A 27381-nucleotide genomic window follows, 5' to 3' on the forward strand; every position below is an offset into this window, starting at 1 on the left:
CAAGGAAGCAGCTTTGTCGTTACATTTTCACATACATGATCATCATACAGACTAGTGATTATAGATCGGAGCACTGCTGCTAGCTCCACTACAGGACGATGCCACATGCATTTTTTCCTTTACAATAATATTTCCCAACCCTTTAGGATATCATCCAGTCTTTAGTTTTAGAAAATAAATAGCAACTAACAGAAGTTTCTACCATGAAAACAAACATGTAATACACATTTTCTACATATGGTAAGGTGCATATTTCACATTGGTATGTGAATCATGGCAAAATTAAAGGGTTATTCTCAAGTTGCCTCTTGAGCAGCTCACAACTCTGCATTCTCCTTACATCCTGGTTTCTGGCAGGGCGGGCTCTCCTCTGAGTGACAGTTCTGATGAGTAGCAGAGCTGTAGAACTACCAAGCTCAGCACAAATTCGGCTGTGGCACATTTAGATATCAGTGGTTTGTACTGGAGTGTACACTTTGATCACTGTATTTAAAAAAAGAGAGATGACAAGGCATTTTAACAAGCACACGGCTCCAGACAGTGAGAGCCGTGATTAGTAGAAGGGCTCTGGGAGAAGTAGATGAGGATTGGTGAATTTGCAATATTTATAACATCAGCTTGTCAGGAGCTGAGATGGAGTGTGAGGAGAAATAACTGCAGTATAGAAAATCAATGGCTGGACAGAAGTGGCTAAGACTTTAGGAGTTAACTCCTCTTCTGGAATGTAGCTACTGCTCACTCTTGGCCAGGGTCTGGGCGGGCACTAATGCCAGAGCTCCATGGAAACCAGCTGTACACTATGACAGATAAAAGCTCTCAATGCAGGAGAGTGACAGAAAAAGCAAGTCAATTACAAACTTGCTTATTTCACTGCTGTCTAATTAAAGCAATTAATTAATAATTAACTCGAGAATACCCCTTAAAGAGTAAAAAAAAAAAAAAAAAAAAAAAAAAAAAAAAAAACTTTATGAATGAATCATTCAATGAAAGATGCAGAACCCAAGATCTAATTTTTCAGATATTTAATTTTCATAGACAGAACAACTATCCATTATAATCTTTGGAGCTGTGTTTTTTTTTGTTTTGAGGGCCATGTACCCACAGTAAAAAAAAGAAAAAAAATATATTATATTTAGGAGACATGTCAGTTTTTGATTGGCGTCATGGATTATAGTAGACCATACAAGTCTATGGTTCTGGGAAAATCACGGACAGCACATGGATGCCATTGATGTGCATTCTGTGATTAACGCTGTAATAGATAGGAGAGGCTTTGTGTTACTTTTTCATATGTGATAATCACTGATGACACATTGATGGTAATAACTGACTAAACTGTGATGGACATCAGACCACTTTTTGCGTAAGTGAAAATACACTTACATCTGAACGAGGCCTAACGACTCTTCCTTTATGCTTGGAACAAAGGCAAGGGTCGGTTTCAGAACGGCTTTTTATCCTGTGTCAGTAAGAGATATTTTACCAGTCGATATAGAAGGGATAGCAGACATAAGAGCCTACATTGTAAAGTAGAATATAATATCTGTACAATAAAGACAAGAATATTGATTTCTTACAAATGTTGACACCTAAAAGCCTCTACTATGTTAAAAGCCTTATTCTTAGAGGTGCGAGATGAATGCATTCTGCGTCCATTGGTGGTTGAAGGCTACAATCTCTGTTCCTTTTGAGCATGACACGTATTAAAACTAATAATGCCAGTGATGCACAGATGGCTTTTTTTTTTTTCCTTTCTAAAGTGCCTAAAAGCAAATTGCGGTAGTAAGAATTATGATCAGTGAAAGGGATCTCTATGAGCTTGTCTCAAGGCGAGGAATACCTGCGTGTATGGTAACTGTAAATTTTAATACAATGATCCCAACAATCCAGCACCAACAGCTGCCCTTTCGGAGTTAAAGATACTCCAACAGGACAGGTCAAGCCCTCTTTAATTAAGACACTGTATCCTCCGCTTTTAGGAAAATGAAGAATTTCTTTCCGTCCACTATCAGCCACAATTAGGTCTCCCCGTGCCCCAACACACATTCCTGCAATACAACGAAAGTCCTCGTTCTCCGAGAAAAAATGGCTGATTTGACGGCCTAGTTGCCCGTCCGCTCCCACCGAGCCGATAGAGAAACCTCCTTCGAGATTATGCTCGTATTGACGGTTTTCCAAGTTCAAACCCAGTCCTTGAGTAAAGTAGACTGTACCCTGCTGATCACACGTTACAAACTTTGGCCGCACAGCGCTACAAAGACGACTGTACTTGACGACTCCAAGGCTCCGATCCACAGTCAGACACCACAGCTTGCCTCCTTCCACATCAGTTACAACAAACTGACCTGAAGGCATGGCAGCAATCCCCCATGGTTTGCTTAATTGACTTCTGTGGCAAGCAATACAGTGTCCTTCCATTGTATATATTTTGACAGAGTTATCGTAATTGTCTGTCACACCGATTAATCCATGGCAGTTTATAGTTACCGATAACGGAATCAAGTTAGGAAGATCGGCACCAAGGAAGCTTAGTACGAAAGTATCAATTCCAGTAGGACTTCTTCTTATTTCCCTCAAGAAGCCTTTCCTGTTGAAAACCTGAATTCTGCAGTTTCCTCTGTCGGCAACGAGCACCTCTCCCAGTGAAGTAACATGGATACTGACCGGTAGATTAAACATTCCCGGCATAGTACCCTTTGATCCCATCTTCCTTAGAAACTGACACTGTTGTAAGCTACATGCAGTATCCGCAAGTTGGACGACGGGAGTTGACGTGCAAGGCTGAACATGGTTCATGTCTTCCGACAAGGCCTCCACGTCATTGCTCATAGCCATGGGAAACCCATCTTGGTTAGGATCATCTAAATTCACATTGTAAGGCTTCTTCACCACTTGGCCCACCTGTACAGGACCAACATGCCCCACCTTGAGAAACTCTACATCTTGTAGTGTAAGGTTTTGCGGTAAGTTAGCTACTAGGTTGGGTTCTTCTTCTTCGACAGACTCTTCCAATAAAGCTGAATCGGACTGTTTTATTTTTAGCATGAGATAATCACACCTTGACACAATCTGTACTTCTGCAATGTTGAGAAGGTATGAATGCTCATCCAACACCAGATTGTTTAATTTTTCTACCTCGTACAAAGAAGATGTAAAATGCTTGCGTGATCGAGCCAATTCTTCTTGCACATTAATTTCCTCTTTACTGTAATCTTGCATAACTAATTTGTATTTGGACTTTACATGCGAGGAAATACTGTCTAGAGAGGATTTTCTTTTCTGAAGGTCCTGAATAGCCTGCCTCAGATTAGTAAGCTTTTCTTGGAAGCTATGCCGACGTTCGTTTGCAGCTTCGGCCATTGAGAGTACGATATGGTCTGGAGAAGGATGTGCCTCTTCTCCGCACATATCACAGATCACTAAAGCACAATGTTTGCAGTACCTCCGAGGCAGTCTTTGGTTGCACATCTTACACATTAACCCTGTGACAGATTGGCCCAGCTCCGCAGTGTTCATGATTTTCAAAATAGTCAAATTATCGGTCAACTGAGATGAATTTGTGACGCGGGTCACGCGACTGCAGAAAGGACAGCGCACTCCATTAATAGTACTGGCCAAAAGCTTCTCAAGGCACTGTTTGCATATGGTGTGACCACACTGGAGGAGTTTTGGCCTCAATTGTTCTTCATTGTATGTCTCCATACATATGGGGCACTCAAGCACTTCTCGAAGGCCATCTACGTTCACAAATGGGGCCACAGCCATGGTTTCCTAAGGGAGGAAAAGAAAGTCAGAAATGTTTTTATGCTATGATTTCTTGCATTTAGAGTACTTTTGACAGGAAATAACTTATCCATATCTGTTGATTTTTGTAGTCCTTTAGACCACCCATTGGGCCAATGTGATATTTGTAGTGGCAAGGTACAATGCAAAGCTGACCAAATGGTTGGAGGATGGTAGGCAGCTCCTATGTTTTGATAAGCCATCCCACAAAAGCCATCTGAAGCAGCAAGCTAGATGGGGGATCTGAATTTGTTACCCTGTAAAGTAATAAAGGGCTTGTTACATGTACTGATATGTGGATATAAGCAAATCTGGACATCAGAGACCCAGAGATGAAGATGAGCACTAGTCTACAGGCTACAAATACTGGCTGCATTGAGGAGTATTTTATGGTTCATATCTAGGCTTATAGTTTGTTAAATGTATAACTGCATTGAATTACCTCCATTGTACTAATCCTGAACTACAGGCGATATTATACCCAAGAGGAACATTCACAACTCTGAGGACTTCAGAGCTAAAATCAGCCAGCATTCATCACTAGTTTAAAGAGTATCTAAAACTTTCACTTTTTTTTTTAAATAATTGTGTCCAGCAGGGAAAGTTCTTAAACTTTGCAAATAACCTTATTAGAGGTTTTTCCTTCATTACTGTAAGAAGAAAATTGCAGCACGGTGGCTCAGTGGTTAGCACTGCAGCCTTGCAGCTCTGGGGTCCTGGGTTCAAATCCCACCAAGGGCGACCTCTGCAAGGAGTTTGTATGTTCTCCCCGTGTTCACCGGTTTCCTCCCACACTCCAAAGACTAACTGATAGGGAATGTAGATTGTGAGCCCCAATGGGGTCAGCGATGATGTCTGTAAAGCGCTGCGGAATATGTTGGCGCTATATAAAAATAAAGATTATTATTATGCAAGTGGCCTCCAAACCCCCTGCTTCACCCCAGTCTAGGTGTCTGCCTACAGCTACATTAATATTAGAACATAATCATTTGGAGTACAGATGATTGCAGTGATAACGCTGGAGATGCTGCAGGAGATTGTTCTGATCAGCACAACCCTCAGGAGGAGGAAACAGGAGCCGACTATCACTGCCATCATCTGTACTCCAAATATTAATGTAGCTGTAGGCAGACACGTAGACGGGGGGTGAAGCAGGGGGTTTGGAGGCCACTTACATGCAAATGTATTCATTTTTTACAGGAATGAAAAACAAATTCCCTAATAAAGTGATTTCCAAAGTTTCATAATAGTTTGTCTAGCATGGAAAATTTTAAACTTTGCCAATTTATTAGGGAATTTTCTTTTCATTCCTATAAAAGAAAAAAAAAAAGAATGCAAGTGGCTTTCAACCGATTGGTTTTACTCAAGTCTATTCCCCTGCCTTCAGTTACACTGACATCAGAACATACTCATTTGGAGTACAGATGATGGCAGTGATGAGTCAGCCAGTCTTCTCCTCTGGGTGTTGTGCTGATCAGAACAAGCTCTTACAGCAGCTGATCCCCAGAGTTATTGACACACAGGTGCTAAACTGACCCTTTCGCTGGTCTTGAACTGGTTAAAAAGGTGCAAATTAAAAGAAAGATGAAAAACAGGGAACAAAATCTAAAATTTCTAAAATACAATGTAGTGGTTAGATCTACATTTTTTTTTCAGGTGGGGTTCATACATATACACTTCACCAGTATAGGAATAAAAAAAATCAAATTCTAGATGCGCACATACATTTTTTGGAATTGGCTTCTGTGAGGATTCAGCAAAATGCTGGCCAATGAACGCCATCAAAATGCTAAAACAAAAAAAAAGCAAAAACTATTCCTCACCTTATACCCGACCCATACAGTCCCACTGCATCATCTGTCCAGTCCTTGCCGCAGGGGCCGGAGAGGGCGCGCGGCAAGGTGCGCAGGGGCCGGAGAGGGCGCGCGGCGAGGCGCGCAGGGGCCGGAGAGGGCGCGCGGCGAGGCGCGCAGGGGCCGGAGAGGGCGCGCGGCAAGGTGCGCAGGGGCCGGAGAGGGCGCGCGGCGAGGCGCGCAGGGGCCGGAGAGGGCGCGCGGCAAGGCGCGCAGGGGCCGGAGAGGGCGCGCGGCAAGGCGCGCAGGATTTTTGTTACATATTACATTTATTATGCTATGGCATCTGCAAAACATTAAATTTGTGAAGAATAACTTCCCTGCAAATCGAAGTTTCTGGGAAAATTCTCGTGAACAGGCGAATTTGAATTTTTTCTGATCCACTCCTCTGTAATAAATTCCCATTTACTAATATCAATGACTGCAACTTTTCTTTATCATATGTATCTATATGATGCGTCTATAAACACATTTACATTGCATCCAGATATGCAGGTAATGAAGGCACGGGGCACTGCAAGAGGAAATGCGGCAGGAGGATTGGGTGGAACAGGTGACATTGGAGATTCAGCACAAGTGCCTGCCATTAAATGGCTAATCTAGCAGACCTATTTGAGTATTCAAATCATGGAAACTGGTGTATGCAGCCACAATTTAGGAAACATGGAGGCAAAACTAATAGAGAGAAGCAATGCATAGCTGCGTCTTAGCTAATCTCACAGCTGAGCACTTACAGCTCTGCCCCGCCAGCAGCTCCGCGCGATAACAGCAATTTAGCGACATCATTTAAAGCTCAAAACAAGAGCGATCTATTGGCAGCTACAATATTCCTTTTTCGTTTTTTTTTTTTGCTAACAGATAAATTGTGCACCTCAGGTCATGCTTTGGAAATAGCGCGTGAGGAAACGTGTTAATATTGTGGGCGCTCTCCAGCTGCAGAATTACATATCAGCTGTGCATAACTAATACGTGACCTGCTATGTTTGCTTGTTACCGCGCGGCACCTGGAGCCTAGAATTAGCAATGTGTGCAGAAGCGAGCGGCGTCCTGGTGAACCGTTCTGTCACTTCACATAAATTAATGACACGGTTTTACTCCTGTGAACTGCTGGGGTTGCTGAAAAAAAGAGACGTCTCACGTACAGTTTATGGCAGTCTTACATAAGCAGGAGACATCCCAGAGGAAGAGCACTATGTCTACCTTCCTAACATACACATCTAATGAGAATGGTGGCGGTAAGGGCACCGTGAGCCCGGCAGAAAAGGTGCCGTGGGCCCAGCTTTAAGTGGGACTAGTTTATGAAAACTGATTTAGCAACCAATCACATCACTTGTTTCTTTTCAAATCCCTGCCTGAAAAAATATAAAGGTGAAATCTGATTGGTTGCCACCGGCAACATTAAAAATGAGGCCTACATGGACTCTGAGAAAATAAAGCCTGAATGAACATAGTTCAGAATGAGGCTAAAAATCACTTGTCAACTTTTACAGAGAATAAAAAAATCTGTGCATGGCAGCCATATGTGCCACCTTAAGCAGGGTACGAACACTTTTCTTTTTTTTTTTTTTAGGTAAACACGCCCCTTTTCTTAAAGGGGTTGTCAAGTGAAAATAAGGTTACCTATATACAGGATAAGTGATAACTTGCTGATCAGTTGATATACAACTGGTGATTGGTAGCTGGAAGCCAGTGCTCAACTGATCATCAGGCTCCCATTTAAAATGGATACTCACTTTCAACCTCTGCGCTTCAATTCCTGGCGGGTTTTGTGACATTACTGCATCAGGTGACTGCTGCAGCCAATAATTGGCCTTTGATCAAATCAATAGTAAAACGCTGCAGCCAGTCCGCTGCCGATGATTGTTGTGTCACATGAGCGCTGCAACCAATGTCATGGGATGCACCTGGAGCTGAGAACACTTTTTAGTTGAAATAAAAGCAGGGCTTGTCCAGTAGTAGAACAACCCCTTGGGGTCTGATTCATCATTTGCGGGATTTTTGTTTTTAAGTCACTTTGCTTTGTTTTTTCCTGTCTCTAACTAGTTTTGAAGCTTTTTAGCAGGAAAAATTGCACATTTCTCAAAAAATGCGGCAAAATATCGAACATACATAAAATCACTCCAGGAGGGGGGGACTGGAGAAGAGTCGCACCAGAGTTTGAAACTTTTTTAAAAAGTCGCATTTTATGAATCCGTCTAAAACATCTGGAAAAGCCACGTTGATGTAAAAAAAAAAAAAAAAAAAAAAAAAATCAGAAAACTAAGCCACTAAAGACAACTTGAAACAACTGAATTTATTCCTCATAAATCAAAATATTAATGGGTGTAAAATTTCGGAAGTCGCTCTTTTGGGACAGCGTGCAATGTAGACAATGTCAGGATTCCCCTCTATTCCTGTTATGAGTGAGCAGTCAGGTGCCGACTAGATTCTCATCCGCTTCGCTCAATATAAAACAGGGGCAGATGAGAATATAGCAAATCACAGCATTTCCAAGCGGATAGCGTCCCTCTAGCTAGCTTGGTCCAGCATGACGACTGCATGTATTACACATGTAAAGGGCTAGGCTAGCTCTGCTGACATGTCCGCTGAAGTAAACACTAGACGATTATAGTGAACTAGCAGGTTCCCGATAATCGGCCACTGAAAACAGGCTGCCAATCACCCGACGTTTCGTTGAGCGAAATGATTTGAAGCTTGCTTCAGAAGTCGTTGGTCTCGGCAGCACATGGTCCAGTGCAAATTGGGCATGTGCTGCCGAGACAAATGATAGTCCATAGGTAGAGAATGATCTATATAAGGAGCGATCTGTGCTTGTCGGAAGCCTGTTTAATAGTCTCCCATGTATCTGATTGGCAGTCTTTTAATGGCCCCTGATTGTGTATTGTAAATGCACCCGTTAAGAGGGGCAGTAAACATGCCCAAAAGTGGCCACTCCATTATTATTATTAAATTCGAGATTTGGGCTTTTTTATTTAGTGCTAATATTTATGGTCTTTACAGAGGTGTGCCTCACAGGGTAATAATACAGTGCAGTGTAACAGCACGCCCCTGAGGATCCTGTGAGCGCCGCCTACTGGTCACGTCCAGAAAAATTATCACTACATAAATAGGCCCATATCTCTGGAGCCTTATGGCAAACGAGCACAAACATAGGACTAAGGGGACAACGTTTCTCCTTGTGTAGTGACATGGCAGTGTAAGGAGACTTATAGGCCATGCAAAGCTCCCCTTGGAAATTAAATATGCAAATTGCCTCATCAGAGAGGAAGAGGACTTGAACTCTAGTGCCACCTACTGAAAGTAGCGATCCTAAGACGTAGGATAAAAGCCAAACCAGAATCTCAATTTGCAGAGATGGGTTGTTTCGGGCTGTTTGCCTCTCCTCAGTGCAAAGCATGAGATCTGATTTATCTGTATGAGAGGCCACTGACTACACATTGCAGTTTTTGCTGTGATTTTTTTTTTCTTTTTTTAAATTGCAAAAAAAACAAAACCCTACTGTGGTTTTGTCTGGTTTCTTAAAAACTGCAGCAAAAAACTGCAATATATGAATAAATGTTACAGGTAGACCCGTCATTGCCAGTTGAGCGGGCCCTAAGAACAGATGCGCTAACAATGGTATTTAATCAGGAATACAAGAAGGCGTTATCAGAGGAGCGTCAGGAGGGGACGCCGGTCATACTCATCAGCACACGGAGGGCACAGATCCGTCCCATTCACATGCATTTATTCACTCACAGAAGTGTCTGCAGCGACACGAGCGAGCAGAAGCCGCGTGAAATCCTCCGGAAAATCACTGGTGTCAGGCAAAGCGCTGCTGCTGATGGGATTTCTGGGGCTTTCAGAATACAGCAGATACGTCTCTTTCTTCAATAAAGTGAGGAATCACTTCTGATTACAGCACAATGTCTCCGTGTCCCGGCGTCTGACATTGATGACCCGGGCGCTCTGCTGTTATCTAAGGCAGGAGCAGGATTTAAAGGGGTTTTCCAAATTCAGAAAACTACTATTCCTCAACTGCAGTTTGTTTTAAACACAAACTGTGCTTTACTCCCTCTCCCTGGGTCTAGCACTGGGTCTCTGCTGCTGCCTCCGGTGTGTTATTGTCGGCAGAGCTGCAGCCAATCAGGGATGTAAACTCTTGAGTCGCTGACCTCGCAGATTGGCTTTACATTGACAGCGCTGCAGCCAATAACAGCGGAAGTAGCGGTGGAAACTCATCGCTGGACCTGAGGAGGGTGAGTAACTTTTTTTTTTTTTTTAACACAAATTGCAGCTGGGGAACAGGGTTTTTCAGAAATCAGAAATCCTTCCCCTTTAATCTGGACACCACCTAAGATAATAACAGCAAAGCTATCGTATGGTAAGGGAAGCAATATTAGATACCTGGACAACCCCTTTAACCCACTGGTGTAACGGATAGGTGTGTAGGGGATCCCGCCCTAGTGGCAGATTTATGGGGGGGGAGCGATGAGGCTTGTTATCTATAAATCCTTAAAGGGAGTGAAAACGCTGCCGATTTCCCATCACATAATCCCGTGCAGATAATCTGTGACATAGGACAAAATCTCATCCACTGACAGCAGGGAAAATCTGCAGCGGGTGTTACCAGCAGTAGGGGCCTGTGCACACCATGCAGATTGTTTTTTTGTTGCAGATGTCACAAAACATGAAGGGTTTCCTATTACCAGCAAAGTGAGTGAGAATCTCTGCACACACTGTGGATGGAAATCTGCAGCTTGTCCATTCTTTCAGCATCTTTGCTGCAGATTTCACCTATAGTAACAAGCGGCGAAAAATCAGCAGCAAAAACGCATGGATTTTACTGCATGTTTTTCCTTTCCTTATGGTGTGCGCAGGCCCTTAAGCGATGTTCACACACGTGTTTTGCTGTGTATTTTCTGCCTTCTTTCACCCATAGGAAGTAATGGGTGGTCTAAAAAAACGCACCAGAACCTGTGTTTTTAACACAGCTGTTTTCCTGCCAGAGAAAAGTTTGCAGTAGAAAAAAAAAACATGTGTGAACACAGCCTTAATCTGTAAAGTGCCGGCAGCATTTCTGCAATAAAACCCATGGGAAATAAAGCCAGGACCTACTACTTTGTTTTTTGATTCCCCAGCAGTCAGTAAGTCCCTGTCTCCCACTTAAGCAAGTGATTGGCTGCAGCGGTCACGGACAATACACGTGCTGCGCCGGTAAATTATACATTTATAGGGCATAGTATAGATAGCCAGAGAATTGGGTCCCACTGCTACCAGAACGGGGCCCTATAACGCCTGTGATTGGCTCCTGCACAGTCACATGACTGCCCAGTAACTGCAGTGATAAAGGAGCGATGCGGTCATGTCTGCAGCTGCCACAGACAGCGCGCAGTACAAGGTGCAGCACAGTGTTGCGTCTCCTCCGCCCCTACCTGAGGATGATGATGGCGGCTGCACGGCTCAGCCGTCCCGGCACACCAGCTGTCAGTACAGAGCACCGCCGCTCACCTGCAGCTGCTGCGCTACTGCCCACACAGGGTGAAAGTGCGCGGCGTGACGTCACTTCCGCTCCATCGCTAAGCAGCATGGGAGGTGTAGTCCTGAGCTGAGTGGCGGCTTCCTGTCGGTCTCGTGGAGTGTAGGGACACATTACCGGCACGGGAGTGGAAATGTCTTTTTTATACCAAACTTATAGATACATTTTTTTTTAAGTAATAATAAATGAGAATTCAGAAATATGCATTAACCGCTTCACTTCCGGGCGGTTTAATGCTTTTTCTGTTTTCCTCTTTTTCCAGCAGCCATAACTTTATTTTTTATTTTTCTGTCCCCATGGCCGTGTGAGGGCTTGTTGTTTTTTTTTGGGGGGGGACAGTCACTTGTATTTTCTAATGACACCAATCCTTTTATCATGTGATGATCTAGAAAACCGGAACAAATTCCAAGTGCGGTGAAATTGCAGAATAGTTATTTGGGTTTTGTATTCCCCCACGCCCAGTATATGGTAAAGCTGAGCTGCCGACGTGGTTCCCCAGGTCGGTATGAGTGCGCAGACACCAGACATGTGCAGCTTATTTGTAAAAAAAAAAAATGAGAAAAAATCCAAACTTTCGTCTCCATTTTCCGGGATCTGAGGCTGGGTGGAGCCTATTTTTTGCGCCTTGAGATTACATTTTTATTGATATCATTTTGGGGTAGATACAATGTTTTGATCGCCTCTTATTACATTTTATTGCAATGTTGCGGTGACAAATACCGTAATTCTGTTGTTTTTATTTTTTTCTCATGTCGTTTACTGATCAGATTAATTTATTTTATATTTTGATAGATCGGACTTTTACGAACGCAGCGATACCAAATATGTGTCTTTTTTATTTTTAAGAGGGGGGAAATGGAGGAGGATTCAATATATATATATATTTTTTTTTAAGTTTTTTTAAAAACTTTTTTTTTTTTTACTTTATTTGTTAGTCCTCCCATGGGGGAGCAGAACCTGCAATGATCTGATGAATTGTTCTCTGTGCTACATTATGTGGTTGGGAAGCACAGGTGTACAATAAGGTCAGTGATGACGGCCTTCAGCAGGCTCTTGCCTGCCATGTCAATGGATTGGCACCCTGCAACCATGCCACCCTGGGTGCTAAGAAGATTGCGCCTCTTACTGTATTTTTTGGACTATAACACACACTTTTTAGCAAGAAAAAAATCTTGTTAGAAAGTGTGTGTCTTGCAGCCCAGAGGCAGCTTCCTTCACCCGTGAAGTGAAAACCATTTCCGGTGACTACCTCTTGAAGCTCATCAAGAGAATGCCAAGAGTGTGCAAAGCTGTCATCAAAGCAAAAGGTGGCTACCTTGAAGAACCTAGAATATAAGACATATTTTCAGTTGTTTCACACTTTTTTGTTAAGTATATAATTCCACATGTGTTAATTCACAGTTTTGATGCCTTCAGTGTGAATGTACAATTTTCATAGTCATGAAAATACAGAAAAATCTTTAAATGAGAAGGTGTGTCCAAACTTTTGGTCTGTACTGTATGTGTGTCTGCATGTAGCAGAGCAGTGTGTATATGTGTCTGCATGTAGCTGAGCAGTGTGTATGTGTCTGCATGTAGCAGAGCAGTGTGTATGTGTCTGCATGTAGCAGAGCAGTGTGTCTGCATGTAGCAGAGCAGTGTGTATGTGTGTCTGCATGTAGCAGCGCAGTGTGTATGTGTGTCTGCATGTAGCAGCGCAGTGTGTATGTGTGTCTGCATGTAGCAGCGCAGTGTGTATGTGTGTCTGCATATAGCAGAGCAGTGTATATGTGTGTCTGCATGTAGCAGAGCAGTATTTGTGTGTGTCTGCATGTAGCAGAGCAGTATTTGTGTGTGTCTGCATGTAGCAGAGTAGTGTTTGTGTGTGTCTGCATGTAGCAGAGTAGTGTTTGTGTGTGTCTGCATGTAGCAGAGCAGTGTTTGTGTGTGTCTGCATGTAGCAGAGCAGTGTTTGTGCGTGTCTGCATGTAGCAGAGCAGTGTTTGTGCGTGTCTGCATGTAGCAGAGCAGTGTTTGTGTGTGTCTGCATGTAGCAGAGCAGTGTTTGTGTCTGCATGTAGCAGAGCAGTGTTTGTGTGTGTCTGCATGTAGCAGAGCAGTGTTTGTGTGTGTTTGCATGTAGCAGAGCAGTGTTTGTGTGTGTCTGCATGTAGCAGAGCAGTGTTTGTGTGTGTTTGCATGTAGCAGAGCAGTGTTTGTGTGTGCGCATGTAGCAGAGCAGTGTGTGTGTCTACATGTAGCAGGGCAGTGTGTGTGTCTGCATGTAGCAGAGCTGTATGTTTTACGGCTGGGTGTGTATGTAGCAGAGCTGTGTGGGTATAACAGCTGTGTGTGTATTCAGTAGAGCTGTGTGTATGTAGCACAGCTGCGTAGCAGGGCTTTTTGTGTAACAGCTGGGTGTGTATGTAGCAAAGTTGTATGTGTAATTGCTGTGTGTGTATGTAGCAGAGTTGTGTGTGTATGTAGCTGTGCTGTATGTGTAACGGCTGTGTGTATGTAGGAGTGCTGCCCTTATGTAACAGTTGTGTGTGTATGTAGCAGTGCTGCGTATGTATTACAGCTGTGTGTGTATGTTTCACAGCTTTGTGTGTGTAACAGCTGTGTATGTTGCAGAGATGTGTGTATAACAGCTGCTTGTGTATGTAGCAGAGCTGTATGTGGCTGCTGGACGAGGGTCTTACAAATCCAATCGCTCATCTCAAGTCCAAAACATAAGGGCCCCGATCCATCATTCACTTTGCACCTTTTTTGAAGGTAAAAGTTTGCTTTTTAGGCATTTTTATGTTTGCATCAAGTTCATTGTAGTTTTTGCACAATTTTTACTCAAATTTTTTTCAGTCTTCAGCATTTTTTAAGTTTGGTTGACTGTGCGGACATGGTTTTCTTTATCCAGATGTTTTCCACTAATTCATAATTTGTCTCAAATATTTACCAGTCACCTTGTGCAGTACAAAACCTGTCTATATCTTAAGAATCGTGTAACATTTTAGAAGAAAAAAAAGGCTTTTATCAGGAGCGCAAACCCCGCCTGCCCATCTTTGTATTTGCACGAAATCAAACATTGGGCACCACTTCAATGAAAAACACGCAAAATTTGCCGATCCAGATTTTGCGCAAAATTCATCAAAATGGGCGCACAGTGTTTAGTACAGTTCGTGCAAAATCATCAATACTTATTTCTTGGCTTTTTTTATGCCTTTTTGGAGTAAAACAAAAATGCTTGATCTTTTCTACCAGTTTTAAAATGTTGCACATTAGTGTTCAATTACCCCCCAAAAATTGGGAAAATGTTGTACTCCAATAAGGTCCTAGAGTACAAATTTGCAACAAACTGTGCGACATTTAGAAAAGTCGCAATTGATGATAACCAAAACTACTCCCATATTACAGGACCAAAAAAAACACGGATCCAATTAATGTTAATGTGCAAATTAAATAATGACTAAAGAGCAAATAAAATAAAAGTAATTATCAGAACTATTTTCTCTCTAGAAAATAAGTTGCAAAAGCAATGATGACTCGACCTCATTATAAGTAGAGCGGGTGCCTTGTATTCCAACATTTCAGTGCATTTTGCAAAGTAATCATGTTAAATATGTTCTTCAACCCATAAAATATGATAGTGAAGCCACTCTCATATCTCATTGTGTAATGCTTTATTCCCCCTGAGGAATCGAACACTATCAGGTTTCCCTGAATCAGGTATAAGGGAATTAAAAATCTGTTACAGAAAATGATGCTCCAGATCAGAGGTGATTGTCTCAAAGGGGAGAACTCAAGAGAAGTTTCCCTGTAATAAGAGACTATGTCGCATAAATATAGTTTGTGGTAGGTCGACTCGCTCGGCAGCTTCTGGAAATAGACTCAGGAACCAGGTTTTCTCTGCAGGCCTTATTATATGGCATAAAGCCCTGCAACTCCAGCAAAAATAAACGGCCTTACTGGCAAAACAACAAAACAAAAGATAAACGCTAGCACAGTCCATATGTGTGGGTGCAGTTCGCCCACACAGGTTATAGTACAGCCTTCATCTCCATCCTGAGCTATGGCTGTCCAGTCTGGAGACCTTGCCTCTCCAAATCACAGCACAGAGAAAAAAAAAACAGGACTGAACATTTAAAGTTTGCTCAGCCACACCCTGAGGGGAGGTATGGGGAATGACTTCCCTCCCATCTCTATGTCACTCTCATAAAACCACACCCTTTAGAAGAGGTAACCCCCAGCATATAACATGCTGGCAGAAATTCAGTAGATCTCAGAAAGCATCCTGAGTGACACATTCCCCCCCTCACATATCACACCAGTGACTCTGTCACAAGTTATTCAATCTGAAAAAAAGACAGAGTTATTGGATTACTTATAGGTTATTATCACGCGACAATTTATAACCTACAATGCCATTTGTTGTGAGGAAATCATCCACCCCTTGTATAAAGCTGTTATAGTGTCGGCCATCTCTACCTCTTGTGGTCGGCATTCCACAGTCTGACTGCTCTGATTGTAAAGAACCCTTTCCTGTTTAGCTGCCAGAATCACCTTTCTTCCACCTGTAATGAGCGCCCCCTGGTCCTTAGTATGGTCTATGGAAGGAATAAGTCCTGTGGTGTCCCCTGTACTGACCACACATATATTTGAGGCGTCTTATTTCTAAGCTAAAGAGACTCAACTTTTCCAACCTGTCATTATAGAAGAATCCTCCATCCCGTGTAATATAGGAGAGGCCTCCATCCCGTGTAATATATGAGAGGCCTCCATCCCCTGTAATGTAGGAGAGGCCTCCATCCCCTGTAATATAGGAGAAGCCTTGATCCCATGTAATATAGGAGAGGCCTCCATCCCGTGTAATATAGGAGAAGCCTCCATCCTGTGTAATATAGGAGAGGCCTCCATCCCGTGTAATATAGGAGAGGCCTCAATCCTGTGTAATATAGGAGAGGCCTCCATCCCGTGTAATATAGGAGAGGCCTCAATCCTGTGTAATATAGGAGAGGCCTCCATCCCGTGTAATATAGGAGAGGCCTCCATCCCGTGTAATATAGGAAAGGCCTCCATCCTATATAATATAGGAAAGGCCTCCATCCTATATAATATAGGAGAGGCCTCCATCCCGTGTAATATAGGAAAAGCCTCAATCCCATGTAATATAGGAGAGGCCTCCATCCCGTGTAATATAGGAAAGGCCTCCATCCCGTGTAATATAGGAGAGGCCTCCATCCTGTGTAATATAGGAGAGGTCTCCTCCTATATAATATAGGAGAGTCCTCCATCCCATGTAATATAGGAGAGGCCTCCATCCCGTGTAATATAGGAGAGGCCTCCATCCTGTGTAATATAGGAGAGGCCTCCATCCCATGTAATATAGGAGAGGCCTCCATCCCATGTAATATAGGAGAGGCCTCCATTCCGTGTAATATAGGAGAGGCCTCTATCCCGTGTAATATAGGAGAGGCCTCTATCCCATGTAATATAGGAGAGGCTTCCATCCCGTGTAATATAGGAGAGGCCTCCATCCTGGTTATAATCTAGTTGCCGCCTTTGAACTGACTTTAGCTTTCCAATATTCTTCTTAAAATGTGAAGCCCAAAACTGGATCCCTTATTCTAGATGTGGCCTCACCAGTGATTTATAAAGGGGTAACAAGACATTGGGATTGCGGGATTTTCTCTCTTTTTATACATCCTAATATCTTGTTTGCTTTTGCGGCTGCTGCCTGACATTGAGTACTGCTGCTCAGTTACTTGGAACCAGAATCCCCCGTCCTCCTCCTGTTCTGTAGTCCCGAGTATACTCCCATTTAATGTGTATGCAGCAATAGGATTACTCCGTCCTCGGTGCATTACTCTACATTTATCTACATTAAATCTCATTTGCCAAGTGTTAGCCCATTCAGTCATATTATCCGGATCATTCTGTAATATTATACTGTCTAGCTAAGTTTTTATTATACTGCAAAGTTTTCTATCATCGGCAAAGACTGGCACTTTACTCTCAATACCATCCACAAGATCATTAATAAATAAAATATAAAGAATTGGTCCTAGCACAGATCCCTGCGGTCCCCACTGCTGCCTTTAGCCCGTTTAGACAATGTATCTTTTACATTTCTGTTTCCTGACCCGCAAATGGAATCTCTCTAAGTGGCTTGTCACCTAGCCAAGGAGCGCGTGCCACTTGCAGGCTCCATGCTTTAGGCCTCCTTCACACATCCTGGTGATTCCAGTACTGGAAAACGCAGTACTGGTGAGATCCGTGGTCCGTGTGCCATCCATGTGTACGTATGTGACATCCGTGTGTGCGTATGTGACATCCGTGTGCTGTCCGCATTCTGTCAGTGTGACACGTATGGAATGAAATGCAGCATAGAAATTAAAGAGTGTTGTATATTAAAGATGTTCAAAGACAGAGATACGTGCGATAGACAGCAGGTGCTGACTACAAGTCTCATCAGCGTCGCCTGGTCTCACTGATCGCAGGCAGACCAGGCGACAATGATGAGACTTGTAGTTAGCGCAATTTCCAGACTGCAGGTGCTGACTATAAGTCTCATCAGCGTCACTTGGTCGCGCTGATCGCAGGGAAACCAGGCGACAATGATGAGACTTGTAGTTAGCGCTATTCCCAAGTGGCCGATGCTGACTACAAGTCTCATCAGTGTTGCTTGGTCTCACTAATCGCAGGCAGACAATGATAAGACTTGTAGTTAGCGCTATTCCCAGACGGCAGGTGCTGACTACAAGTGTCATCAGCGTTGCCTGGTTACGCTAATCGCAGGGAGACCGGGAGACAATGATGAGACTTGTAGTTAGCGCTATTCCCAGTGGGTGTTGACTACAAGTCTCATCAGCATCGCCTGGTCTCACTGATTGCAGGCAGACCAGGGGACAAGGATGAGACTTGTAGTTAGCGCTATTCCCAGACAGTGGGTGCTTACTGCAAGTTTCATCAGCATCGCCTGGTCTCACTGATTGCAGGCAGACCAGTGGACAATGATGAGACTTTTAGTTAGCGCTATTCCCAGACAGTGGGTGCTGACTACAAGTCTCATCAACATCACCTGGTCTCACTGATTGCAGGCAGACCAAGGGACAATGATGAGACTTGTAGTTAGCTCTCTTCCCACACAGTGGGTGCTGACTACAAGTCTCATCAGCGTCGCATGGTCGCGATGATCACAAGGAGACCAGACGACAATGATGAGACTTGTAGTTAGCGCTATTTCCAGCAGGTGGGTGCTGACTACAAGTCTAATCAGCATCGCCTGGTCTCACTGATCGCAGGGAGAGCAGGCGACAATGATGAGAATTGTAGCAAACGCTATTCCCAGACGGCGGGTCCTGACTAAAAGCTCATCAGCGTCGCCTGGTCTCACTGATCGCAGGCAGACCAAGGGACAATGATAAGAATTGGGTTCAGCACTCGGCACCTGGGAACTGCGCTAACTGTAAAGCTTTCCCCAGATGCTGGTACGTGTCACACAGATGTCACACGGATATCATTCGTGCACATATGCGGCACATATTTCCTACTCGTTGCCGTAAAAAAAAGAACATGTCTGCGGGTTTTTCACACGGACACCCGGTTCGTGTGAAAAACCAGGCATATGCCCACCACCATTGAATACAATTGGTGTGCGTGTGTCTGTATTTGCAGTCCTTAAAAAACGGACATGTGAAGAAGGCCTTAGAAAGAGCAAGAACTGCTCTGAAGCTGGCCAGATCGCTGGGACCTGCTACCTTCAGTCTCACGATGCTGCTGAGTCAACGTTGTCCTTTCTAGCAGCATGGCAGAGCACTCAGTTTAGACCAGTGGCTCAGATATGCCATCTTTAGGAGTGCAGCACCATCTTAGGCAATGAAGAAGCCTGGATGTAGTGGAGCATTGCACTCCTGAACACTGAGAGTCTAAGGAGATAAGATATAGTCGACTATCAATTACTCAGCTCAGCTCTCTCAATACCCATGGGTGAATACCATCTGGGCCTCAGAAGCTTTAGCAATATCTAATTTACTCAGACAAATATGTACTTATTGTGTTAAGTGAGGCCTCATTCAGACGTCTGTAGGTGTTTTTTATTTTATAGAAGAATACACTACATGACACTACAAAACATTACAGGATACAAAATATAAGAACAAAACATAAAAACAAAACAAGACAACAAAACCTGACACAAATCACAGAAAATAGAAGCAAAATAAATCAACCCCCCAAAAAATGGGAGATTTGACCTACTGAGGAAAAAAAAAATTAGAAAATGAAAGAAACAAAATAACCATCACCACAGGAATATATACCGGGTGGGCCATTTATATGGATACACCTAAATTAAATGGGAATGGTTGGTGATATCAACTTCCTGTTTGTGGCATATTAGTATATGGGAGGGGGGAAAACTTTTCCAGATGGGTGGTGACCATGGCGGCCATTTTGAAGTCAGCCATTTTGGATCCAACTTTATTTTTTTCAATGGGAAGCGGGTCATGTGACACATCAAACTTTCTGAGAATTTCATAAGAAAAGCAATAGTGTGCTTGGTTTTAACGTAAGTTTATTCTTTCATGAGTTTTTCACAAGTTTATGACCACTTATAAAATGTGTTCAAAGTGCTGCAGGGCACACCTGTGAAGTGAAGACCATTTCCGGTGACTACCTCTTGAAGCTCATCAAGAGAATGCCAAGAGTGTGCAAAGCAGTCATCAAAGCAAAAGGTGACTACTTTGAAGAACCTAGAATATAAGACATATTTTCAGTTGTTTCACACTTTTTTGTTAAGTATATAATTCCACATGTGTTAATTCATAGTTTTGATGCCTTCAGTGTGAATGTACAATTTTCATAGTCATTAAAATACAGAAAAATCTTTAAATGAGAAGGTGTGTCCAAACTTTTGGTCTGTACTGTACAATAAAACCACTATAAACACAAAACACTAAACCTAAATATATTATACAATGTAACACACAACGTATATACAACCGGAAACTAATACTAACCTACTTGGCCCACTGCCTTACCTTACAGTCTCACTCTTACTGCACTTCATTCACACCACAGCAAACCAAAAACAACAATATATACAATAGTGACATGGAATTTTTTTTTTTTATGTATATAAAACACACACCTACACTAACTATCCCGCCACCCCTGATCCAGCTCTGGCCACAAAGTTCAGGATACTCTGAGCTAGGATCAGGCCCCAAAGTTTTTCCCCAGGTGGGCCCTGGGCCAGGCCAGATCAGTCCTCTTATCACCGCTGATGAAAACCCCCCCAAATCCCCCACCCAACCTAACTAAAACCCCCAATTATACATTAGATACAATATATACAGAAACCAACATCACAGAACACAACCTACATACTCACCATGCAAGGCTCAAGTTCGATGCCTGCAAACCTTCCATTCAGATGTCTGTAAGCCACGTGCATGTTCCATTTGTGCTTTTCATGGAATGAACACATTCCCGTTATACAACCGCTGGCAAAAATTATGGAATCACTGGGCTCGGAGGATGTTCATTCAGTTGTTTAATGTTGAAAAAAAGCAGATCACAGACATGGCACAAAACTAAAGTCATTTCAAATGGCAACTTTAGGGCTTTAAGAAACACAAAGAAATCAAGATTAAAAATGTGGTACTCAGGGTAATTTTTTTCAGAACAAGCAGAGGGAAAAAATTATGGAATCACTCAATTTTGAGGAAAAAATTATGGAATCATGAAAAACAAACACACAAAAGAACACTCCATTACATCACTAGTATTTTGTTGCACCACCTCTGGCTTTAACCCCTTTACAACCCAAGGTGGTTTGCACGTTAATGACCAGGCCAATTTTTACTATTCTGACCACTGTCACTTTATGAGGTAATTACTCTGGAACGCTTCAACGGATCCCCCTAATTCTGAGAGTGTTTTTTCATGACATATTGTACTTCATGATAGTGGTAACATTTCTTCGATATCACTTGCGTTTATTTGTGAATAAAAACGGAAATTTGGCAAAAATTTTGAAAATTTTGCAATTTTCAAAATTTTAATTTTTATGCCCTTAAATCAGAGAGATATGTCACACAAAAAAAGTTAATAAATAACATTTCCCACATGTCTACTTTACATCAGCACAATTTTGGAAGCAACATTTTTTTTGTTATTGGAGAGCTATAAGGGTTAAAAGTTGACCAGCGATTTCTCATTTTTCCAACAAAATTTACAAAGCCATTTTTTTAGGGACCACATCATATTTAAAGTCACTTTGAGGGGTCTTTATGACAGAAAATACCCAATAGTGACACTATTCTAAAAACTGCACCCCTCAAGGTGCTCAAACCACATTCAAGAACTTTATTAACCCTTCAGGTGCTTCACAGGAATTTTTGGAATGTGGAAGAAAAAAATGAACATTTAACTTTTTTCACAAAAATGTTACTTTAGACCCAATTTTTTTTATTTTTGCAGGGGTAACAGGAAAAAATGGACCCCAAAATTTGTTGTGCAATTTCTCCTGAGTAAGCAGATACCCCATATGTGGGGGAAAACCACTGTTTGGGCGCACGGCAGGGTTCGGAAAGGAAGGAGCGCCATTTGACTTTTTGAATGTAAAATTTGCTTGAATAATGAGGGGACGCCATGATGCACAAGTGACACCATTTTGGAAACTAGATCCCATTTTCAGGCACGTGACATTTTTTGATCGCTTTCTATTTCAGCTTTTGGGAGGCAGAATAAATAAAAACCAACAATTCAGGAATTTTTTTTTTTATTTTTTTTATTCTGTTCCGCGTGTGGTAAAATTGATAAGGCAGCATTATTCTTCGGGTCAGTACGTTTACAGCGGTACCACATTTATATAGTTTTTCTATGTTTTGGCGCTTTTACACAATAAAAGCTATTTTATAGAAAAAATAATTTTTTTTGCATCGCTTTATTCTGAGAGCCATAACTTTTTGATTTTTCGGATGATGGAGCTGTATGGCGGCTTGTTTTTTGCGGGACAAGATGACGTTTTCAGCGGTACCATTTTTATTTATATTCGTCTTTTTGATCGCGTGTTATTCCATTTTTTGTTTGGTGGTGGTTTGGCGATAAAACATTGTTTCTTGCTTTGTTTTTTTTGTTTTTTTTTTACCGTGTTCACTAAAAGGGTTAACTAGTGGACAGTTTTATAGGTTAGGTCGTTACGGACGCGGCGATACCAAATATGTGTACTTTTATTGTTTTTTTTTTCTTCATAATAATATTTATTGATGGGTACATTATATTTTTATTTTTGATGGATTATTATTTATTTATTTATTTTTTTATATATTTTTACAATTTTTTTTTTTTTTTCACTTTCTGAGAGTTTTTTTTTACTTTTTTACTTTGTCCCACTGTGGGACTTTCATTTTTTTTATTCTGATTGCCTGCATAGCATAGGGATGGAGCACCATCCCTGTGCCATGCAGGCAGTTAGCGCTGCACAGTGAGAAGACTGTTTGGTCATGCACTGCGCATGACCAAACAATCTTCCTGCTGTCTGGTGACCCGGATGTTGTCATGACGACATCGGGTCGTCATGGCAACACCCGGGAAGCCGCGGCAGACAGCGCTGGAGGCCGGAAGAGGAGGTGAGTATACCGATCACCTCCCCTTAGGCACCGCAATTCTGCGATCGACTTCGATCACAGCATTGCGGGGGTTACTGTGCCGGGAGCGGTGCGGGATCGCTCCCTGCACATAGTACCGGGTGTCAGCTGTGACAATCAGCTGACAGCCGGCGGTGGTCGCACCCGCACAGCCTGTGTGCGCGCACGATCGCGATGACGTACTAATACGGGTCAGGCTCTTAAGTCCCAGGGCACAGACGCGTATTAGTACGTCATGGGCTTTAAAGGGGTTAATAACAGCTTGCAGTCTCTGAGGCATGGACTTAATGAGTGACAAACAGTACTCTTCATCAATCTGGCTCCAACTTTCTCTGATTGCTGTTGCCAGATCAGCTTTGCAGGTTGGAGCCTTGTCATGGACCATTTTCTTCAACTTCCACCAAACAGTTTCAATTGGATTGAGATCCGGACTATTTGCCGGTCATGACATTGATCTTATGTGTCTTCTTTCAAGGAATGTTTTCACAGTTTTTGCTCTATGGCAGGATGAATCATCATCTTGAAAAATGATGTCATCATCCCCAAACATCCTTTCAATTGATGGGATAAGAAAACTGTCAAAATATCAATGTAAACTTGGGCATTTAATGAAGATGTAATGACAGCCATCTCCCCAGTGCCTTTACCTGACATGCAGCCCCATATCATCAATGACTGTGGAAATTTTCATGTTTTCTTCATGCAGTCATCTTTATAAATCTCATTGGAACGGCACCAAACAAAAGTTCCAGCATCATCACCTTGCCCAATTCAGATTTACGATTCATCACTGAATATGACTTTCATCCAGTCATCCACAGTCCACGATTGCTTTTCCTTAGCCCATTATAACCTTGTTTTTTTCTGTTTAGGTGTTAATGATGGCTTATGTTTTAGCTTTTCTGTTTGTAAATCCCATTTCCTTTAGGCGGTTTCTTATAGTTTGGTCACAGACATTGACTCCAATTTCCTTCCATTTTTTGTGATCTTGCGTCCGCAAACAAGTCATGAAGACATGACTATTATTGATCCGAGTCATGGATCAAAATCTTCCATACAAGTCCATGGGAATGTGAGCATCACAGACAGCACACGGATACTATCTGTGTGCTGCACATTTTTAACATTGTAATCAATATGAGAAGCTGTGCACATTTTTTTTTGCATACTTGAAAATAATTGATGGTAAGAAAGAACACACTGCCCAAACCAATGAAAATCTGTCAATTATTTTTTCTCGTTCATGAACAAGAAAATACTGACTTTGTTACATGTTTGATGGGTGCGTGCACTTTTACACTCTGAATGAGTTCTTAGTGATATTGGGAGTGAACCTTGATTGCTGCCTTGTGAACAATATCCGGCATGGCCATCTTGTTGGGAAACACAAATAAAAAGTGCCTGGTTAAGATCTCAACCTTCCCTTTGTCCTCAACGGTTATATTTCTGTGGAAACCAAAGAGTGCAGCAACAAGATGTCTGCAAACATCGATTATGTGATATTTACACCTCATTACTGCTGTAAAGAATATACTTATAATATGAAGGTACTTAGCGCACAAATTGGACAGTTCATGTGGGGCCACCAGCCACTGGAAGGACACTTACCACTTTTTCAGCCCCTCCTGGGCCCAAAGTCTACAAATTTAAAGGGCAGGTAGGATCCAATGCTAATTAAAAACAGTTTTGGACTGATGGGAGGATTTAAATTAGCATTGGATCCTAGCTGCCCTTTAAGTTTGTAGACTTTGGGCCCAGAAGATCCATATCGGATAGTAATTGTTCGAATCCCTCCAGAGAAAAGTATGCCTTGTCATGGCTGGTAGGCACACATGAATTGCCTCAGTCCTCCGTGCTCACTCAGGCGAGGAAAATATTTATTTCTTCTCCTGTCACAGCCCTTTTCCTCATTCTCACGGAGATATGTAGGCTTACCATACAGCTCCTATGTCAGTTGAGACACAGGTCTCGGGAACTGCGTTTTCCAGACTCGTGATGGGGACCATTTTTTTCCCTTCTTGGAGAACCCCTTTAAGTATAACATTTTTTTTTACTCCTGGATATTTTGTTACTTGAGGGTATATACTTACTACAGGATTCTTGTCTCTTTAAATGCCCCTCATTTATGTTCGGTATCCCCAGTTACCAGGACTTGATCCCAGTGTACAAGACTAAGTTCTTCCTTACTAGACTGTATTTTATACATATATGCATAGCAGCCACAATACGGGTTAAAGGGTTAAGGCGACTCAAGATCAATATAAAAATATAATGTTTATTGATACCAAATAAAATCATGAACCCTAAAACAGGACAAAGGGGAACCTCCAATAAGAGGGTAACAATAGAAATACACAACCCCAGTGGTACAGTGGATGCATACAATAATACAATGTAAATACTCCTTTAGATACAGCCCCATATAGGATAAATCCTAAGCTACCATCAATAATCTATAATTGCAACCTGAGACAAATGTAATAGTAAGGAATCTATCACCAATCCTAAATGGGTCAAACTGGATAAATGGTTACTAAGAATCAATGCATCAGCGGACTATCTGTAAGCAGGTGAAAATCCAATCTGTCTAGTCAATAAAGCTAAATAAAGTGCATAGTGCAATATATCATAGACATGGGAAGTCAAACTAACAGCGTAGTGCATGAAAAGAGTAGGATATTACTTCTAGTATAATCATACAATTAATTTAGGTGGACAGAATAGCAGCATGGTATATATAGCAAATATAAATAAATAGTGGTGCCAAATAAATGGCCTCAAATCTGATCTTGCAATGAATACAGGTAAGTGGAGTAGTAGCATAAAATATCGCAGAATATATCAGGTAAGTAGAAATGGAAAAATTACCTAATCTGCAAACAACTGCCAAACCGGGGGTGGGAAGTGAAGTATGGCGTCTCCCTCGCCCCGACGCCGTTTCGCTTTCGCTTCTTCTGGGGGCATCACTCTCATACCCACTAATTTCCAGCCTTGGTGGTGTATTTTCTGACAGTGATGATAGGACCCTCCAGCCTGCATTAGGTCTTGCTGTCAGGAGGTCTAAGGACATATGAATGAGTCATATGATGATGAGACTAGTGGTGGTGAAAAGTCGCACTTCGTAAAGGAAGAAAAGAGAGAGTGGTAGTAAATTTACTCGATACAGTAGTGGTCACTAACCATTATGACGCCTTATAAACTGCAGCGTGTATCATTGTAGGCGACATATCAGGCGTAGTTGAGTCAACTTCAGGGGCCATTGGGATAATGGGCTCCTTCTAGTGGTTACGTAGCAAGCCATTACAAAAAAATATCTATTTAGTACAGTGACGGCAGTGTGAAATATGACTTTAAGATGACCTTCAGACAAAAGAAAAAAATGGATTCACTTTGCAGGCAGCCGTACTGGCAGGTCGTGAGATCACAGACTGACCTCTAAATAGTCTGTGGATTCAATCTGCTGACACTTTGACATTGGGAAATAGACTGATCGGGACAACCAGGAGATAAACGTTTTATACCGCCACAGTGATAAAATCTGAGCGCAAGCAGGGGGGAAACAATAAAGGAATCTTACATGCGTGCAAGAAACAATATATGCATCGCATTCCCTCTCCGTGTGTCTGCCAGCGTTGATAATTCTTTTTTTCTTATCAAGTCTCGTGTTGAGAAACATTACTGGAAGTGGCCGAGTCCAGCTGCTTACAGAATTTTCTTAATGCGAGCCGGTGTGGACATAAGTGCCCCGCATTCTGGGAGATATTTTGAATATTGATCACCATGGCAACCTAGATTTCACCCTTGATAAGAATGTTAGGTCTCCAAGCGTACAAATATAACTTTGCATAGTGACGACATGCTCCCTTTCCTTCGTAAAAGCTGTATGTGAGCAGTTTTATATATATATATATATGTACATATATGAATGTCTATTAACCAACAAGACGAACCCAAACAAAGAAGATCAAGATAAGGATAAGTAAAAAACCTTTAATGAATCATAGTTAGGCCAGTGGGTGTCACACAAAAGAATAGACAAATGAATACAAATAATTATAGATTGTTAAAAGCATTCAACAATTCTCATGACCATAGGATGTACTCAAAGCAATGTAGCTAATGTGATACATGATTGTACATAATGTCTGACTTCATACATAGTAAAAGACATATAAAGCCAAAGAAACACGCATTAGTAGGTCAAGGCTGGCATCACTGCACTACAAAAGTGTCTTGTGCAAATCAGTAAATAACTAAAGTGCTGTGCATCAGTGTAAACAATGAGAATAATACCACCAGCCCAACATAACCAGTTCATGACATATCCATTTGACACATGAGACGTGTGCTGCGTGTCAGATGGTAATACATGCTATGAAGTCAACAGGAGACTCAATCATATCATACCTATGAGTGCAATGAGAGCCGTATGGCGCCTACCCCGACGCGCGTTTCGGCCTGAAGCCTTCGTCTGTATAAATATATATATTTATATACACGTGTAAATGGCAAAATAAAGGTGAAGCACCAGCAATTGGCAAAAAAATATAAGCAGGTGCCAAGCCTCACAGGCAATACAAAACCTTATTGTTAGGTTCCA

The 27381-nt window shown here is 42.1% G+C and overlaps 2 protein-coding genes across 5 annotated transcripts in view; one reads left to right on the forward strand and one right to left on the reverse strand.

Annotated features, from left to right (window-relative positions):
* ASTN2 (astrotactin 2) overlaps nt 1–27381 on the forward strand; it is a 1067984-nt gene that overhangs the window by 839468 nt on the left and 201135 nt on the right. The gene's annotated exons all lie outside the window — the stretch shown is intronic.
* On the reverse strand, nt 1008–11196 carry TRIM32 (tripartite motif containing 32). Of its 2 annotated transcripts, none has more exons than XM_073639718.1 (2): nt 11127–11196; nt 1008–3771 (listed from the first exon to the last, which is right to left on the reverse strand). In XM_073639718.1, the coding sequence occupies exon 2, from the start codon at nt 3763–3765 to the stop codon at nt 1825–1827; it is 1941 nt and encodes a 646-aa protein (XP_073495819.1). In that variant the 5' UTR covers nt 3766–3771; nt 11127–11196; the 3' UTR covers nt 1008–1824. The 2 variants fall into 2 exon arrangements, with proteins under 2 accessions (XP_073495819.1, XP_073495817.1); XM_073639716.1 differs by having other exon boundaries at nt 11051–11181.

The sequence above is a fragment of the Phyllobates terribilis genome, unplaced genomic scaffold, assembly GCF_046119375.1.
Source record: "Phyllobates terribilis strain yellow unplaced genomic scaffold, ASM4611937v1 Scaffold_7__3_contigs__length_470593459, whole genome shotgun sequence".
Classification (NCBI taxonomy): Eukaryota; Metazoa; Chordata; class Amphibia; order Anura; family Dendrobatidae; genus Phyllobates; species Phyllobates terribilis.

Excerpts from the sequence above, each read along its gene's own strand:
- TRIM32 (XM_073639718.1), bottom strand. The coding sequence starts at position 3,765 with ATGGCTGTGGCCCCATTTGTGAACGTAGATGGCCTTCGAGAAGTGCTT.